The 20,183-nt window shown below is 36.0% G+C and overlaps 1 protein-coding gene across 16 annotated transcripts in view; it reads right to left on the bottom strand.

Annotated features, from left to right (window-relative positions):
* Window positions 1-20,183, bottom strand: part of TMEM232 (transmembrane protein 232) — a 332,087-nt gene that overhangs the window by 150,669 nt on the left and 161,235 nt on the right. For 15 of the 16 annotated variants that reach the window (XR_013532558.1, XM_078365853.1, XM_054252071.2 and 12 more), the window contains one exon: window positions 19,328-19,506. Coding sequence is in view for 15 of the 16 variants with exons in the window: in XM_078365853.1 (XP_078221979.1) it covers window positions 19,328-19,506 (179 nt within the window). In the remaining variant the exon portion in view is untranslated. Of the gene's footprint in view, window positions 1-10,456; window positions 15,971-19,327; window positions 19,507-20,183 lie in introns of those variants that run through there. The other variant, XM_054252076.2, reaches the window with a different exon arrangement.

Here is a 20,183-nt window from a genome sequence, read left to right as displayed (position 1 = left end):
CAAGAAAAATTTAAAAAGTATATGATGCTTGCAAAAAAGTATGAATTTTTATGTAAAAAATAAACTTTTTAATTATGAAAACAATCTAATAAGATTGGTGGGTAAAAGATTAACACACAAAACTAAATTGTGTTTATATAAACAGTATAAATTCTATATATGCATACACTTATAAGTATATGATATATATCTTACAATAAGATGAATATATTGAACAGCTAGCAATATACAAAACATTATTAATAGCAATTGGAAAAAAACTAAAAAAAGCAGTATGTAAATATCCATGAATTACCTATTATATATTATAATGATATGCATCAATAACCAACAAATAGCTATCTAGATTCAATGGAAACCCAATAAAATTTCAAGTAGATTTGCTTTTTAAAAAGTGGAACTTGACAAGTTGATTTAAAAATACATATGGAAATGCTACAGAAAAAATTAATTAAGATAATCTAGAGCAAGGTTTGGCAAACTACCACCTACAGGCCAAATCCAGCCATTTTCTTTTCACAGCCTAAGAGCTAAAAATGATTTTTACATTTATCAATGGTTACATTTTAAATGGTTTTAAAAGTACCAACATAATAACTTGGATGTTGCCTCTGAGCCCACAATGCCTAAAACATTTACTCTTTTGCCTTTTAAGAAAAAGCTTGCAAAAAAAAAAAAAAAAAAAGCTTGCCAACCCTTAACCTAGAATATGAATAAGCCTTGAACACTTACTCAGTGAAATATGTTTTTTAAGCATAAAAGGCAGTGTAACATCTAACATATTTGTAATAGGAATATCAGAGAAAATAAGAGACACTGGAGTCCAAGTAGTATTTGAAAACTTCACTGCAAAGAATTTTCCAGAACTGATGAAAAAATTATCAACCCACAGTATTCAGATGCCCTGCAAATGTCAAGCAAAAAAAAATACAAAGGGAATTACATTGGATTTATCTTATTAACATTTCTAAAAGCCCAAAAGAAAGAAAAATCCTAAACCAGAGAAATGAAAAAATACAGTAATTTAAAATAAGGAGCTATTGGTCTGACTTTTCAACAGAAATGATAGATGCTGAATACATGATTTTACATTTATAAATGCTGAAATATGTCAACCTAGAATTCTATATGCATAAATATGCATATAGAAATAAATACTATTTTGCAGCAAACCAAAAAACGAAAAATTTCATGGCCAGGCTATTTGCACAGATTAAAAAAACAGAAGTACTAAATTAAGTTCATCAGATAGAAGGAAACTGATCATACGTAGTGGCATAAAAATACAGAATGAATGAAGAATAAGGTAATAAAATACATTTTGACTTGTCTAAAAAAATAATAATGTTTAGAGTAGTAAAAATACAAGTAGAATTAAAATGCATGAAACAATAAATGTTCATGTGGTTTTGCTTTTAGTTCTGTTTATGTGAAGACTCACATTTATTGCTTTGCGTATGTTGAATCAACCTTGCATCCCAGGAATAAAGCATGACGGTTAATACATAACATCAACTTGATTAGACTGAAGGATACCAAGTATTGATCCTGGGTGTGTCTGTGAGAGTGTTGCCAAAGGAGATTAACATTTAAGTCACTGGGCTGGGAAAGGCAGACTCATCCTTAATCTGGGTAAGCACAGTCTAATTAGCTGCTAGCATGGCTAGAATATAAGCAGGCAGAAGAATGTGAAAAGAGATACTGGCCTAGCTTCCCAGCCTACATCTTTCTCCTGTGTTGGATGTTTTCTGCCCCCAACTCCAAGTTCTTCAGTTTTGGAACTCAGACTGGCTCTCCTTGTTCCTCAGCCTGCAGATGGCCTATTGTGGGACCTTGTGTTTGTGTGAGTTAATATTTAATAAACTGCCCTTTATATATATATATATATATATATATATATATATATATATATATATATATATATATATATATTCCATTAGGTCTGTTCCTCTAAAGAACCCTGACTAACATAAAAACTTACTTGATCCTATTGGGTTAGCTTTTGGATGTGCTAGGATTGGATTCAGTTAGCTAGTATTTTGTCAAAGATTTTGGGATCAATGTTCATCAGAGATATTGGCCTGAAGTTTTCTTTTTCTGTTTGTCTCTGCCAGGTTTTGGTATCAGAATGATACTGGCCTCATAGAATGAGGAAGGGAGGAGTACTTCCTCCTCCACAATTTTTTGGAATAGTTTCAGTATGATCGATACCTGCTCTTTATCTACATCTGGTGGAATTAGGCTGTGAATCCATCTGGTCTAGTGCTTTTTGTAGTTGTTAGGTTATTTATTACTGATTCAATTTTAGAACCTATTATTCAACAATGTAGGATTTGAATTTCTTCCTAGTTCAACCCTGGGAGATTGTGTTTCCAGGAATTTATCTGTTCCTTCTAGGTTTGCTGGTTTGTCTGCATAGAGGTTTTGTTTATCATTTGTATGGTTTTTGTTTTTGCTTTTGGGAGGGCGGAGGTTGCATCTTCATTTCATTCAGTTCAGCTCTTACTTTGGTTATTTTCTTCTACTAGCTTTGAGTTTGGTTTGCTCTTGTTTTTCTAGTTCCTCTAGGTATGATGTTAGGCTGTTAATTTGGGAATTTTTGAACATTTTCATGTGGGTGTTTGGTGCTATAAACTTCCCTGTTAACACTACTTTAGCTGTATCATAGAGATTCTGGTATGTTGTATCTTTGTTTTCACAAGTTTTGAAAAATTTTGTGATATCTGCTGTAATTTCATTGTTAACCCAAAAATCATTTAGAAGCAGGTTGCTTAATTTACATGTAATTGTATGGTTTTGAGAGACTTTCTTGGTATTGATATCCATTTTTATTAGTGTATAATTGGTATGATTTAGTATTTTTTTCTTTAATTTGTTAAGAATTGCCTTATGGCCAAGTATCTCATCAATTTTAGAGTATGTGCAATATGCTGATAAGAAGAATGTATATTCTGTTGTCACTGGCTGGAGTGCTCTGTAGATGTCTGTTAGGTCCTTTTGGTAAAGTGTCGAGTTTAGATCCTGAATATTTTTGTTAGTTTTCTGCCTTGATGATCTGTCTATCAGTGGAGTGTTGAAGTCTCTATTATTATGTGATTAAGTTTCTTTGCAGGCCTCTAAAACTTGTTTTATGAATTTGGGTGCATGAGTGTTGGGTAAATATGTATTAAGAATGGCTAAGTCTTCTTGTTGAATTGATCCCTTTATTGCTATGGAATGCCCTTCTTTTTCTTTTTATCAGTGTTGGTTTAAAATCTGTTTTGCCTGAAATGAGAGTAGCAACCCCTGCTCTTTTTTGGTTTTCATTTGTTTGATACATCTTTCTCCATCCTTTCACTTTCAAACTATAGGTATCCTTGCATGTGAGATGAGTCTCCTGAAGACAGTTGGTCTTTCTTCTTTAACCTACCTGCCACTTTGTACTTTTTTAAGTGGAGCAGTTAGTCCATTTAAATTCAAGGTTAATGTTAATTAACCTATGTGTGGATCCTGTGATTGCATTGTTAGCCAGTTGTTGTGTAGTCCTGAATGTATTGTTGCTTTATGGCATCAGTGGTCTAAGTTCTCAAGTGCATTTTTGTAGTGCCCAGTAACGGTCTTTCATTTCCCTGTTTAGCACTCTCCTAAGGATTTCTAAGGCAGGTCTGATGGCATCAAATTTCCTTAAGTATATGCTTATCTGAAAATGATTTTATTTCTGAACCACCATGCCCAAAAGAATTTTGTTTCTTTTAGGATGCAGAATATAGGTCCCCAATTTCTTCTGGCTTATAGTGTTTTTGCTGAAAGTTCTGTTAGCCTGATGAGGTTCCCTTTGTAAGAGTCCTGACTGTTCTTTCTTGCTGCCTTTAATATATTTTCTTTTACATTGATCTTGGAGAATCTGATAACTATGAGTCTTCTTGATGGTCATCTTGTATAGTATCTCACATAGATGCTCTGAATTTGAATATTATCCTCTCCAGTGAGGTTAAGGAAATTTTCATTGTCAATATCTTCAAATATGTTTTTCAAGTTGTGTGCTTTTTCTCCCTCTCTTCCAGGGATGCCAATAAGTCATAAGTTTGGTTTCTTTACATAATCCTATATTTCTTAGAGGTTTTATTCATTCTTTTTGGTTCTCTTTTTATATATTTTTGTCTGACTGAGTTGATTTGAAGCTTTAAAGATTTGGTCTTTGAGCTTCAAGATTCTTTCCTCAGTTTGATCTGTTTTGCTGTTAAGATTTCTGATTATGTATGAAATTCTTGTAGTAAGTTTCTCAGCTCTATCAGATCAGTTTTGTTCTTTCTTAAAATTGCTTTTTCACCTTTCAGCTCATATATCATTTTACTGAATTCTTTAAATTTCTTAGCTTGGATTTAAACTATCTCCTGAATCTTGTTGATCTCTTTGGCCATTCAGATTCTGAATTCTATCTTTGTCATTCCATTTCAGTCTGGCTAAGAACCATTGCTGGGGAGCTAGTGTAGTGATTTGGAGGTAAGAAGACTATACCTATTCATTCTCACACTGCTATAAAGAAATACCTGAGATGGATAATTTATAAGAAAAAGAAGTTCAATTGGATCATGGTTAAGCAGGCTGTACAGGAAGCATAGCAGCTTCTGCTTGGCTTCTTGGGAGACCTCAGGCAATTTACAATCATTGGGGAAGTGAAAGGGGAAGGAGGCATATTTTACATGGCTGGAGAAGGAGGAAGAGGGAAAGAGGGGAGGTGCTACACACTTTCAAACAACCAGATCTTGTGAGAACCCTGTCACAAGAACAACACTGGGATATGGTGCCAAACTATTAGAAATCTCTTCCATTATCCAATCACCTCCCACCAGGCCCCATATCCAGCATTGAAGATTACAATTAAACATGTGACTTGGGTTAGGACGCAGATCCAAACTATATCAAAGACACTCTGGCTTTCTGAGTTGCCAGAGTTCCTGTACTGATTCTTTCTTATGTGTGTGGTATGATACTTTAATCTTTGAGGTTGCTGTCCTTTTGATGGGCTTTTGCTTTTATATTCAATTTCCTTGAGGGCTTAACTGTGGTATATGTTGTGTTATGTCAACTGGTTTTGTTTCTGAGTTATTTCAGGTAGCCAAAGCACAGATCAGCAATTGTGAGCTGCATGCTCTAACCCTAAGTGGCTGAAACCATGCCAATGCTTTTGTTCTCTAGCTTCTTGAGGTTGAGAACCTGCTGTGTTGGAGTGGCCAAGGTGTTTCTGTTATGGTCTGCTGGCAACATCATTCTGATGGGGGATGCCAGCAGAAGTGCTTATCAAGGTGGTACCAATGGGGCCCACTCTTATGCACCAGTGACATCAGAGCAGTGATATGGCAAGGTCTGTACATGTGTGCCAATGGTTGTTTGGCAGTGAGGTCCAGGTGCACATGCATGCCAGAAAGGTAATAGTAGGGAAAAGCTGTAAGTGAGAACATAACCCACAGAGCAGTAGGGGAAGGCTATGAGTGGATGTTACTGAAAGCCCATCTGCAGAACTCTCCAATTACTAGGTGTGGTCTTCAGGCAAAGGTGCTATGGTGGTGTCCTCTCTAGGAAGCAACTCAGTTGGGCATCTGAGTCTGCACTGCAAGTGTATGTGGTAAGACAGGGACCCAGGGAGAGGCCAGTGGAAAAAGGAGTGCTCAGATAAGACTAGCCTCATCCCACAGGCAAGACAGCCCTGTTCTATACAGGTCCAACAGTCAAAAAAAGGCCAAAGACACCTAGAGAAGCATGGTAAACCTTAGAGGATGGGCATTCCTGGCCATTTTCCACTGCAGGCATTCTCACACCAAACCCACTGTGAACTCCCTTCCAACACTCCAGGCAACTCTCCCTGCCAGCTCAAATGTCTGTGGGGATTATGCGGTCTTCTGCAGCTAGGATTCGGTAGGTCCATGACAAGAGTGGGCTAACCCATGCCTGTTTAACTCACCCTACCTCTAGGGGCCACTTGGGGCCAGGAATAAGTCCTGTTGCTTGGCAACCCCATGCAGGGTTCCCAGCTTCCTCCAAGCTGCTCAAGTTCTGCATTCTTCTTCTGTCTACTCTTAGATCTTCCAAAGATCTGCTCAGAGTATGCCAGCCTTCTTAATGGTCTAGTATCTTGGTGAGAGAAGGTCTCCCTAGCTACATCTAGTCAGCCAACATGGCTCTTCCCCTTTTTGGACTTCCTTTAAAAGCATGGTTCTGGGTCAATTGGATAATGACAAAGAAAAAAATGTAGAGTTTTACTCTATAGTATCCAAAAAATCAATTTTAGATGAATTGTAAACCTAATCCTAATCTTAACCATTTTTCTCAGCGGATAATATAGAAAGATATCTTTCTGACTATGGTGTAGGAAAACATATCTTAAATAGTATTCAAGTAAACACTAATAATAAGGGATAAGTTTGATACAAATGAATGGCATTACAATTTTAAAGTTCTGTTCATGAAATAAAATTATTAATAGCATGAAAAGGAAATAAAAAGTTGAAGAAAATATTTTAAAACCAACAAAGAGCTAGTTTATAGTATATATAAAAATGTGCACAAATTAAAAAGAAAAAAAATTCCAATTAAAAATGAGACAAATTTCTAGCAGGCAATTTATGCAATAGACTATCAAAATGGCTGATAAGCAAACAAAAAGATGCTCAGCTTTATTAGTCACCAGTGAATGCAAATTAAAGCTACAATGAAAGCTGTTATACATCCATCGGAATGTCTACATTAAAAAGCCTGAAAATTGTTCTGTATTGGTAAAGATTATATTATTAGCTCCTGGTATTGTGAGAACAAATTGCTACAAAATATGTGACTTAAAGAACAAAAGTTTATCATCTCACAGTTCTGAGGTTAGGAGTCTAAAATGAAGGTGTTAAGGCTGGTTCTTTCTAAGGGCTTTGAAGAAGAATCATGCCTGTCTTCTAGCTTCTAGTGATGGCTGAAAATCCTTGGAATTTCTTGGTTTATAGATGTATCACTCCAGGCTTTACCTCTGTCTCCACATGGCTCTATCCCTGTGTCTTTGTTTTCATGTAATTGCCTTCTTAGAAAGACACCAGTCTTATTGGACTAGGGGCCCATCTACTCCAGTATGACCTTGTCTTAGCTAACTACAACTACAATGGCCCTGTTTCCAAATATGATCACATTCTGAGACAGCAGGATTAGAATTGTAACATTTCTTTTCAGGAGCTATGAAAGTCAACTCAACAGTTGTGAAGCAACAAGAACTTTCATATACTTTAAAAAGCCACTTGGCATGATCTATTAATGTTAAATGTAGGCATTTCTTATGATCTAAACATTCTACTCTTCCATACCCAATACTAGATTGAGCCATATGAAATTATAATTTTGGACAACAAAAGCCATTTGAATATCAGCCATTTCATATCAGTCAACCAGAAACACATAAACATTTACATCAGAAGATATTACAAAAATGCTTATATTACAGCATGATTATTCATAATAGCTTGAAATTGAATACATCCTACATGTCTATCAATACCATGATTAGGATAATGTGAAAGGTTCCAAGGAATAAACTGAAAATGTTTCCAATGGTCAAAGTTGGAACAATTTGAGCAATAACAACAAAAGTAGTGTTGGCTAATCATTAAAGAAAGAAGTTATTTCCAGAGTTCACAAAATAGAAAACCCAAGAGAAATAAAAGAAATGATTTTTTGAGCTAGCAATTCACTATAGAGAAAATCCAAATGGTGAATAAAAAGTGAAAAGATGCTCAAGTATATTTATATTACTGAGAGAATGTAAATTTAAACACAATGAGTTTTCACATTATACTAATGAGATTGGCTGACCAGCAATCCATGCTGGGCCCACACTTATAATCAGGTGAGCTCTATGCTACCCAGCTCCAGCCAATTAATCTGAAAAAATAATTTAGCCCTTCAGATCTTCTCATATTTTCATAGTTTGTTATAATCCCAACTTTCATCATCCATTATTTTGTGTGTATTTATCATTTTCTTAAAATTATAAAACAGCTTACAGAATGCCATATGAACTATAGCAGAATAAACTCTAAATGAGGAATCAGAACAAAGAAAAAGTGGTAAGGAAATATAATGAAGCCAGAAGCAAAATTATAATACAAAATTTATGTAGTAAGAAATGTTAACAGTCCTTTTTATCTTCTTGTTACCTTCATTAATATTTTTTTTTGCTTTGTACATTTTCTTAAAATAACTCAAGAATTTGATACAAGGGATAACTCACAGGGGAGAATGTTTAAGAGCACTGGCCATCAAAGTAGCATATATGAGTTTGAATTCAAGCACTGCTGATAGCTAGCTATGATTCCACAGTCAAGTTACTTCACCTTGAAAAAAACTGTTTTCATGTAAACTTTCAATTTCCTCAATTGTAAAATCAAGAGCATAATGTGTGTGAGTGTGTATATATGTGGGTATACATATATGTGCGTGTGTATATATATAAACTATGGTTTTATGAGAACTGGATAATTAATCCATCAAGTGTTTATCATATGATATATGGTAAATATTTATCAAAATCTTAGCCATCATTATGTCTTTTTAAACATAATAAATATGAAAGAAAAAATACTCACATTAAAGAATATAGCAAATTGAAATCCCATTTATGCAGCCTTCTCTCAAAAAACCTTTTCTATGTAAAAATATCACCAAAATCTAAGAGGCTTAACACAACCACTTATTTAGCATACAGTTCCACAGGTCAGCAATTTGAGCTGGGAACAGAGAATGGTTCTGCTGTCTCAGCTGAGTTTATTTTTGTGCCTGTGGTAAGAGTTTAGGTCAGTTGGAGACTGGCTAGAGTTGTGGATGGGAGTAAATCAGTTAAAATGGCTTGTCTGTTCCATGTTGTCTGTTATCTTCCCGCTGGGAAATACACTTACTGACATGGCAGTTCCTGGGTTCCAAGAGAACAAGAAAGGGCAGGCCCCAATGAGTAAATATTTTTTAAATCTCTCCTCATACAAATTTGCTTTTGCCTATTATCTAAATCAAGTAACAGTCAAGCCAAGAATTTGAGTATGGAGAGAATGATGCAAGGTGTGGTTATAGAGAGCACTGAATAAATGGGAAATAATTACTCTAACAATGTACCACAAGTTCCAAAGCAGCAATTCACTATTAAAATGTTACAGGAAATTTTACATACAAGTTTCACCCAACATAAATTACCAAATAATTAAAATTCAATTAGAACCAACAATTTTCCCCCCACAATTAATTCCTCCACTTAGCATCTCTGTTTCTATGAAACCACCTAAGTCCCCATCATCTTAGCTTGGTAATTCAAACAAACCTTCCAGATTTAATGTCCATGAGTGCTCAATCCAAGCTATTTTCCCAACTAGGCAAGTCAACCTACAGCGTTCTCTTCACAGTATTCTTATTCCTGCATGGCTCGTGACATTTCATTATCTTCAAGATTTCTTTGACCCTGCCGTATTGCATCATGTAATCCAAGTTATTATTTTCTATCTCAAGTATTATTTAATACTTGAAGAGGACAATAACACATTATAGATAAGAAAATATTAAAAAGTTAGGAATCATACATACATCTGAGCTTCTGATGGGGCAAGCCACTTATATCCTCTTTGTGTTAGTCTTTGTCTATTTCTGTAGACTGTGCTTTCTGGATGAGACAGTAAAGCTTATGTGTAAAGGTCATGTTTTATACTTCTTTGCATCTTCCATAGAATTCAGCTAGGCTGAATAGACACAGTAAATAATAAATACATATTTATTTCATATTTTCAGTGATATGGGGAAAAATTTTATATAATTTTGTACTTTATATATCTGTAGTGTCTTAAGTAATGGAATTCTAACTAAATTAAGTGATTTTTTTCAAAGCCACTAGTTTAAATACTTTATCATTTATAACCATAAATCATATAGATGGTTGTTTAATAATCCACTGTCTGTATTTCTAACTTTTAAATAAAATAGGTATAGACTTAACTGTGTTTTAGTTAATATATTCAATGCAAATTAAACATATTTCTTAAACATATTTTATGCCTAAATCAGTATAACTGCTTTTAGAAATTTCTGACTTAGATTTGTCTGTGAAGAAAGCTAACTTCCTCCCTCCATTTAATATTTAAAATGAATGAAAACACCCTTTAAATGTCTTCTAAGAATTGAAAACAAATTAGCACAGGTAGTGGTTATATAATTGTTTATTCCTTAATTCTCAGTGCTTACTATTCCAGCAATGAGGTCTTTGCTTGCATCTAATATCTAAAATATATTTGCTATGTCTGATTGACTTATGAATTTCAAATGTAATTATCTATAGATATTTACTAAAATTTTGAAGAAAAAAAGAATATCTTATATCAAATGATTGGTCCTGAAAACAGGCATATAAATAGAATTCTAATTATAGAAATCACAAATTTGAGTTAACTTATTTAGCTAGTTACAGTATAATCCATTTGTGATTTGATTTGCATATAAAAATAGTTAGAAAACTAGAGAGTAACACAAATAATTGAAAGAATCATGGAAACAGAACAACAAGATAAGAATAAGGCTGGGTGAGGTGACTATATGCCATTTTCTATTTCTCTTAGAATTGTTCAAAAATTAGGCTCTAATTTTTTTAGGGTCCAACAAACAGTTTATACAAAATTAGTAAAAAGGTTCATAGAGTACATAAGACTAATGAGGATTTATTTCCTGAATCCTGATAATGGGGATATTGGGTGATACAGTGGCCATCACTGAAATAAATATATTAATTGTCTTTGTTTCTCTTTTCTTTTTGGCTCTTACTCCAAATCCAAGGATAAAGCTGAAGCATAGTTGCATAAAAGCAAGTCCATGAAATTCAAGACACTATAATTCAAGTGGGCAGCTCTGTGATTGTTTTTTTCCAAGAAAAAATAGAATATCTAGAGAAAATGATGAACTGCTTGTGTTTAGATAGTACTCCTTAAGGATTAACATTCCAACTGGTACTTACGGTTAAAAAGCAAAGAGTTTCAGTTTTTGTTTTCTATGACTTATCTAGAGTATAGATACTTTGGGTTGCTAGTAACGGCTCATCCATATACTTTGATAACTAGCTGGGCAGAGTAAATTTATTAATTGCCCCTCCTACCTATTAACACTAATTCATATCCATAATTATTATCTAAAAACAGGATATTAGGAATATTAGAATAATTGCACACATGAAAGTTAGAAATAACCAAGAATTTTCAATGACAGAAAAATGTGTATTTCCTGATTATAACCAGATTAAATTGTCTCAAATAAGACACAAGAAAAAAAAAGTGTTTGATGGCACTTTGAAATATCCTAGGATGCCATATGGAAAAAGCATCACTGGAAAAATTACGTGTAATTTATGAAGAGTGAATAGCCAATTTCAAAATGGTTTTCCCTAAATATGAAGAAAAATGTATGTTCATTCAATCATAGCTAGAAAAATCAAGAAGCTGTAAAATGGATTTAAACTTTAACATAAAGAGTTTAGTATTGGCCAGTCCAGATTTGCAGCATATTGTCTAATGAAAAGTTAACAGTAAGATCAATTAATAATTTGCCATCCAAATTGAGAAACTTTTGTAACTGAATTAATTTACTACTAGTAAGAAAGCTGGGACAATAAGCATGAACCCATGCAAACCTGGGCAAATTGGAATGCTTGGTCAGCATACTAATAAATGTCTCCAAAAGGCATAAACCCAAAACAGAACAATTATTCTTCCCACAAATCGACTCTTCAGGCTGCTTAGTCAAAGGAATGCCAAGTGCTGGACCTGTAGACATTAGGGTGGCCACCTGTTCTCATTGCCTAAAGAGAAAATATCAACCAAGGTTTTCTCCACCTATTTTGGAACATAAATAAAGCCATTAGTGAAATCCTTAAACCATATCTACTCCATCAATGTTGTAAAGTTTTTTCAAGCCTGCTATCTCATAGTTTCATGAGCTTTGTAGGTTGCCTCAGTTAGCAACACCTGTAAGAAACCACCACAATAAAAGAATTTCATTGATTTACTTCATAGCTTACTTATCCTCTACTTCATTTAAATATTTTGCTATGTTATTTTCACTTTCTTTATCTGAAATTGATCAATATTTGCAGTTGATTTTTTTTTTTTTTTTTTTTTGAGACGGAGTTTCACTCTTGTTTCCCAGACTGGAGTGCAATGGCGCCATCTCGGCTCACGGCAACCTCCACCTCCCAGGTTCAGGCAATTCTCCTGCCTCAGCCTCCTGAGTAGCTGGGACTACAGGCACGCTCCACCATGCCCAGCTAATTTTTTTTATTTTTAGTAGAGACAGGGTTTCACCATGTTGACCAGGATGGTCTCGATCTCTTGACCTTCTGATCCACTTGCCTCAGCCTCCCAAAGTGCTGAAATTACAGGCGCGACCCACCAAACCCAGCCGATTATTTTTTTTGTTAAAAGCAAATGTTCTCTTATAGTTCTAACAGCACAATAATAAATCACAATCTCTAGAAATATTGAGAAGTAATATAACTTAGAGTGTAACAAATAACTTTTATCTGTTTGTTTTCTTTATCAAAAACTTTATAATGCTTTATAACATGAATTCATTTGGTCATCATAACAAGCCTATGCATTAGATACTATTATTAGCCCCATTTTCAGAGAAGGAAACTGAGGTAAAAATATGCCCAAGATCAGTTATCTACTCTGTGGTAGATCACCCATTTGAACACAGACAACCTTGTCATAGATTCTGTGCTCTCAAAATCACTTAGCTTTCCTGTCTCTTGTGTGATTTTCAGTTACTATCCCTGTCTGTGAGCATTAGAAGTATTCCTTGGCACATGGCTAGCCAGTTTTCCCAACATCATTTATTAAACAGGGAGTCCTTTACCCATTGCTTGTTTTTGTCAGGTTTGCCAAAGATCAGATGGTTGTAGATGTGTGGTGTTGCCTCCAAGGCCTCTGTTCTGTTCCATTGGTCTGTATCTCTGTTTTGGTACCAGTACCATGCTGTTTTGATTACTAGCCTTGTAGTATAGTTTGAAGTCAGGTAGTGTGATGCTTCCTAATTTGATCTTTTGCTTAGGATTGTCTTGGCTCTGCGGACTCTCCTTTGGTTCCATATGAAGTTCAAGGTGGTTTGCTCCAGTTCTGTGAAGAGGGTCATAGGTAGCTTGATGGGGATAGCATGGAATCTATAAATTACTTTGGGCAGTATGACCATTTTCACAATATTGATTCTTCCTAATCATGAGCATGGAATGTTTTTCCATCTGTTTGTGTCCTCTCTTATTTTCTTGAGCAGTGGTTTGTAGTTCTCCTTGAAGAGGTCCTTTACTTCCTTTGTTAGTTGTATTCCTAGGTATTTTATTCCCTTTGTAGCAATTGTGAATGGTAGTTCACTCTTAATTTGGCTCTTTTTCAGTCTGTTATTGGTGTATAGGAATGCTTGTGATTTCTGCACGTTGATTTTATATCCTGAGCCTTTGCTGAAGTTGCTTATCAATTTAAGGAGATTTTAGGCTGAGATGATGGGGTCTTCTAAATATACAATCATATCATCCTGACACTTTACACTTAAATTAACTCCAGATGGATTAAAGACTTAAACATAAGACCTAACATCATAAAAATCCTAGAAGAAAACCTAGGCAAAACCATTCAGGACATAGGCATAGGCAAGGACTTCATGACTAAAACACCAAAAGCAATGGCAACAAAAGCCAAAAGAGACAAATGGGACCCAATCAAACTCCACAGCTTCTGCACAGCAAAAGAAACTGTCATTAGAGTGAATTGGCAACCAACAGAATGGGAAAAAATTTTGCAATCTAACCATCTGACAAAGATTCTGCTAATATCCAGAATCTACAAAGAACTAAGACAGATTTATAAGGAAAAAAAACCCATTCAAAAGTGGGCAAAAGAAATGAACAGACACTTTTCAAAAGAAGATATATATGAAGCCAACAAACATATGAAAGAAGGCTCATCATCACTGGTCATTAGAGAAATGCAAATCAGAACCACATTGAGATACCATCTCACACCAGTTAGAATGAAGATCATTAAAAATCTGGAGACAACAGATGCTGGAGAGGATATGGAGAAATAGCAACACTTTTACACTGTTAGTGGGAGTGTAAATTAGTTCAACCATTGTGGAAGACAGAGTGGTGAGTCCTCAAGGACCTCAAAATAGAAATTCCATTTGACCCAGCAATCCCATTACTTGTATATATCCAAAGGATTATAAATTGTTCTATTATAAAGACACATGCACACGTATGTTTATTATAGCACTATTTACAATAGCAAAGACCTGGAACCCACCCAAATGCCCACTGAGGACAGACTGGACAAGGAAAATGTGGCACATAGACAGCATGGAATACTATGCAGCCATATATATATATATACTTGCAAAGTGCTTAGTACCACTCTTCTGTTTTCTTTAGAAAATATAGTATTTTAAATAAAATATTTATGTTATCACAAAAAAAAGAAGTACCCCTTGGCATACATTTTTCAAAAATAATAAAACTAAGGCTGAGAAATAACTTGTTCCATGTCTCATCCAAATCGCATCTGTATAAAGAGAGTGTGTGGGGCTGGAATTTAAGCTGAATTATTTTATTCTCTGTTCCCAAGTTTTTAGCCACTCTAACCTACTGCTTTGGTATGACAAACTCGGTTTAAACATTCTCCAGTTATGACCCAACATATATTCAGTTACCTGCTATATATGAGTGCATGGGTTAGTATGTCAATAACAATGGTACATATTAGCAATACCAATGAATATCTCAGTCTTGTGCATGATATTCATATGAACAAATCTAGTAGGTCACCTGCAGATTTCTCCTAATCTTTGTTAAAATTTTTATATCCTTTCAGTCAATTTTCACCATTTATATTTCTTTAGAAAATCGTTTATTGCACTACATTTTCACAAATAGTTGTAAATTGGTCCTTTTATAATCATTTTACAATTACTTTCTTATAATCACATTCCCTTTACCCTTCTGAATTTGGTGATTAATAAAAGTTTTCCTCATTTTTCCATTATATTAGCTAGTCTAAAATAATTTATGTTGTTTTTATTTTCCTGAGGAAACAATTTTAAGATTGATCAGTTCTATGCTTTTTATAGCCTGGTTTCATTTTTCTAAATGTACTTCCCACTTAAACTTTTTTTTATTTTTTTTGCAACATTAAAAAAAGTATTCCCCAGAGCTTACTACTTATGTGCTACTATTGCCATCTTCAAACAACTCTCCTTACCCACCTGTAAGTCCTACCACTCTTTCCTTCCCTTACCAGAGGACAGCACACATTGGTCTTTTTGCTCTCTTAACACACCAAACTAATTCTTTTCTTAGAGTCTTTGCAGAATACATTTTACCAGAGTACATTTTTTATAGATATTTCCTTCTCATTATTTAGTTCTCGTTTCAAATAATGCCTCATTGGAAACCCTTCTCTGACCACTCCAGCTGAAGCATCCGCTCCCTACTCTTGCTGATCCCATTCCAATAGCTTTTCCCTACTTTGTTTTCTTCATAGTGAGGGAATGTATTCTCTTTCCGGGTCCACAAGAGGGCGTAGTTTCAAGGACAAGAACTTCCCAATGCCTCCCTCCCCTCGCTCCATCCAGGAGATTTAATGGTTTTTGTTTAAATTTTCGTGGGCACGGGAAAATAATCAAAGTCAATAACTCCAGCGGAAGTTTAAAGGAACTCTTTTCATTGGCCAGGGGACGTGGAGAAGGTGGGAATTCCTTCCACCTTAAAAGTCCCTGTCTCTCTCATCCAGGGGGATTTCCCCCTCTGGGGGTCCCCTTCCAGTCTCCTGGAAGCTGCTTTTCCCCTCCTGGATTCCATACTTGGGTCCCCTTCCACACTCTTTGTGGAAGATTTCTCTCTCATCTTTTCTTTCCTTCTTCTCTTTTTCTGCCTAAATGAATCACTTTTCTGCAAAAAAAAAAAAAAAAAAAACTCTTTGGGGTCCAATATTTTCTTGTAAGTGTACCCAACGTGGTTCCTCTCCCATTCTTGGGTGAGAGACCAAAAGCCTGGAAAAACATCCTCTTAGGGGAGCTGAGCACTCGCCTGTACCCCAAAACCCAGCAACAATAGTATAAATAGCACTATTTGATATTTTATTTTAATTAACTAATTTGCAAGTTTATTGTTAGTCTTCTTGATCCAAACTTTAAATTATATTTAAAATAATATTTATCTGCTTGGTTTTTTCTGTGTGGTTTTTTTTTTTTTTTTTTTTTTTTGAGACTGAGTTTCACTCTTGTTACCCAGGCTGGAGTGCAATGGCGCGATTTTGGCTCACCACAACCTCCACCTCCTGGATTCAGGCAATTCTCCTGCCTCAGCCTCCCGAGTAGCCTGGATTACAGGCGCGCACCACCATGCCCAGCTAACTTTTTGTATTTTTAGTAGAGACGGGGTTTCACCATGTTGACCAGGATGGTCTCGATCTCTTGACCTCGCGATCCACCCGCCTCGGCCTCCCGAAGTGCTGGGATTACAGGCGTGAGCCACCGCGCCCAGCCCTATCTGCTTGTTTAAAACTGTATTGCTAGCACACAAAACAATGGCTACTGCTTACAAATAGATTAATTTCTTCCTAATATTTACTGTATTAGCCTATTTTCATACCGTTATGAAATACCTGAGATTGGGTAATTTACAAAGAAATAGAAGTTTAATGGGCTCACAGTTCCACATAGCTGCAGAGGCCTCACAATCATAGCAGAAGGCAAAAAGGGAGCAAAGGCATGGCTTACATGTTGGCAGGCAAGAAAGCATGTGCAGGGGAACAGGCCTTTATAAAACCATCAGGTCTCATGAGGCTTATTCACTATCACAAGAACAACATGGATAAAAACCCACACCCATGATTTAATTACCTCCGACTCTGTTCCTCCCCCGACATGTGGGGATTATAGTAGATAAAATTCAAGATGAGATTTGGCTGGGAACAGAGCCAAACCATATCATTCCACCCCTGGCCCCTTCAAATCTCATGTCCTCACATTTCAAAACACAATCATACCCTTCCAACAATCTCCCAAGGTTTTTATCTCATTCTAGCATTAACTGAGGCAAGCTACCAATCTTCGTGTAACTATGAGACAGCAAACTTTAAAAAAGTTTACAACATTGATGGAGTAGATATGGTTTAGGGATTTCACTAATGGCTTTTGTTGCCAAAATAGGTGGTGAAAAACTCGCTTGGTATTTTCTCTTCAGGCAATGAGAATAGGTGCCCACCTTATCTCTACAAGTTCAAAGTCTCATCTAAAACAAGGCAAGTTTTTTCCACCTATGAGCCTATAAAATCAAAAGCAAGTTAGTTACTTCCTAGATACAAGGGGGATACAGGCACTGGGTAAATATACCCATTCCAAATGGGAGAAATTGACCAAAACAAAGGGGCTATAGGCCCCATGCAAATTTAAAATCTAACAGGACAATCAATAAACCTTGAAGTTCGGAAATTATCTCTTTTGACTCCATGTCTCACATCCAAGTCATGCTGATTCAATAGGTGGGCTTCCACGGCCTTGGGCAGCTGTGCCCCCTGTGGCTTTGCAGGGGACAGCCCTGCTCTTGGCTGCTTTCATGGGCTGGCATTGAATGCAAGCTGTTGTTGGATCTACCATTCTGGGGTCTGGAGGACAGTGACTGTCTTCTCACAGCTCCACTAGACAATGCCCCAGTGGGAACTCTGTGCGGGGACTCCAGCATTACATTTTCCTTTCACACTGCCCGTGTAGGGGCTCTCCATGAGGGTTCTGCCCTTACAGCAAACTTTTATCTGGACATCAGACCTTTCCATACATCCTCTGAAATCCAGGTAGAGGTTCTCAAACCTCAATTCTTGTTTTCTGCACATGCACAGGACCAACACCATGTGAAAGCTGCCAAGGCTTGGGGCTTGCACCCTCTGAAGCCACATCCTGAGCTGTACCTTGGCCTCTTTTAGCCATGGCTAGAGTGGCTGAGATCCAGGGCACCAAACAAGGGGGTCCTGCACACAGCCCATTTTCCCCTCCTAGGCCTCCAGGACTGTGATGGGAGGGGCTGCTGGGAATGTCTCTGATATGCCCTGGAGACATTTTCCCCTTTGTCTTGGTCACTGGCATCTAGCTCCTTTTACTTATGCAAATTTCTGCTGTAGGCTTCAATTTCTTCCCCCGCAAAATGGGTTTTTCTTATTTACTGCATTGTCAGGCTGCAAATCATTCAAATTTATGCTTTGATTCCTCTTGAACATTTTGTCACTTAGAAGTTTCTTCTACCAGATACCCTAAATTATCCCTCTTAAGTTCAAAGTTCCACTTTCTAGAGCAAGGGCAAAATGCTGCCAGCCTTGTTGCATAGCAAGAGTGACCTTTACTTCAGTTCCCAACAAATTCCTTATCTTCATCTGAGACCACCTCAGCTTGGACTTTATTGTCCATATCACTATCAGCATTTTGATCAGAGCCATTCAACAAGCCTCTAAAAAATACAGTAATCAAACAGGCTGAGAAAAGAGGGAAGAGTCTTGGAGCCAGTGGCTTTTTACTTTTTTTTACTTTTACCTATTCATTTCCTATATGTGTTGAAATCACTGAGGTTAGGGCCACCTTTACCCTTTCTCTAGTCCAGAGTCATGATATCACTGTGTTCAGCCTTCTTCCTGGTATGTCTGCTCGCTGAACTAAACAAGGGAGGAACTGCTCAATTGAGAGAATAGGTCTCTGGATTCCTAACATCATAAAAAGCCCGTTGCCCCTCCTATTTGAACCTTACCCACAGCCTGCCTCTTTTGGCACCCGTTGGTATGAGGTAGTGAAAGTGCCCTTACACAAGTCTTTCACAGCCCATCCTAGCATAGTACTCAAATTAGAGGATTGTGTTATGCTCCTTAAAACTTCCATTACTTTCTAAATGTCTTCACCAAGAAAAGAGAAAAAGAATCGTAACTTAACGTTACTTCAATCTAGTGTACCTAACATGTCTATCAGAATTTCCCACCAAGTTCTATGGTGGAATCACCCTTGCTGAGGTGTACGTTTCCCTAGATGTGTTAAATGAATTTAATTCTTTTTCTATTACAGACTTTTGGAGGCCTTTATACTACCATCTAGAGCTCAACTCTCTTACCTTAAATCAAAAATAGATCAGCGTCAAGTTCTAAAAATATTATCAGCTGTGAGTCGCTAATACTCACTGAATGTAGAGTTTTTTTTACCATTGAGAGAAACGACAACCATGCTTCCTGATGATAGAGGTACATATTTATTTCCCAGTGTCTTACCTTACCTGAGCTATATTGATTGCATTTTGAATTCGTACATCTTTCTCATAATCCTTTGTTCTCTGCAGTGTTTGCCATATCATGTTTCTAAGTCCATTCTGTTCTTCATCTCCTTGAAGTTCCCATGACATTTTCACCAGGTTATACACTAAGCCGTAGTAACCAGTCCAGACTACTTGATCACCTGGGTAAAAAGAAACAGTCTTTGGAAATATGTCATTGTATTCACCTTGCTAAAGTATGACTGTGTGAAAAAGAAGAAACATATTTTACCATAATTCATAATAGTATTCTAAAGTCTGAAATTCTAAGCTGTGGAAATTTCTGACCCTTCACTGCTTTCCCCCTTTACATTTAAAAAAGATAACAGAGCATTTAAAAATTTCTAACCACATGAAAAGAAAAACTGTACCTAACATGTATACTTCATAAATTTAAGAGTTAAATGGGTAAACTGAACTATTTACAAAAAACAAATTCTTAGAATTCAAGTAAAGAGGAATCTGTTCAAGGAAATATAAACACAGACCACCATGGTGAATTTTTATAATAAGGTAGAGAAACAAGAAAAACACTTCCTGTTATTTAAAAAAATCAAACATTATGAAACATGTTATTTGAACCAAGAAGAAAATGTTTAAATCATGCATAAAGCACACAAAAATTACTGTTATAATTATAGGCTGAAAAATTCATTTTAATAATAGGGACATAAATCAATTGGAATATATGAAAAAGAGTAATGAAAACAAAGATTGAAAAGCTCTAGGACACTTCTCTTCTAGGACTTATATAGCAATTAGCAATTCATATACATTATCAAGTTCCACTTTCAAAATACGTATTTTCCTTACAAAAAAG

The sequence above is a fragment of the Callithrix jacchus genome, chromosome 2 (genome assembly GCF_049354715.1).
Source record: "Callithrix jacchus isolate 240 chromosome 2, calJac240_pri, whole genome shotgun sequence".
NCBI classification, from domain to species: Eukaryota; Metazoa; Chordata; class Mammalia; order Primates; family Cebidae; genus Callithrix; species Callithrix jacchus.
This window is presented reverse-complemented; position numbering and strand designations above follow the sequence as displayed.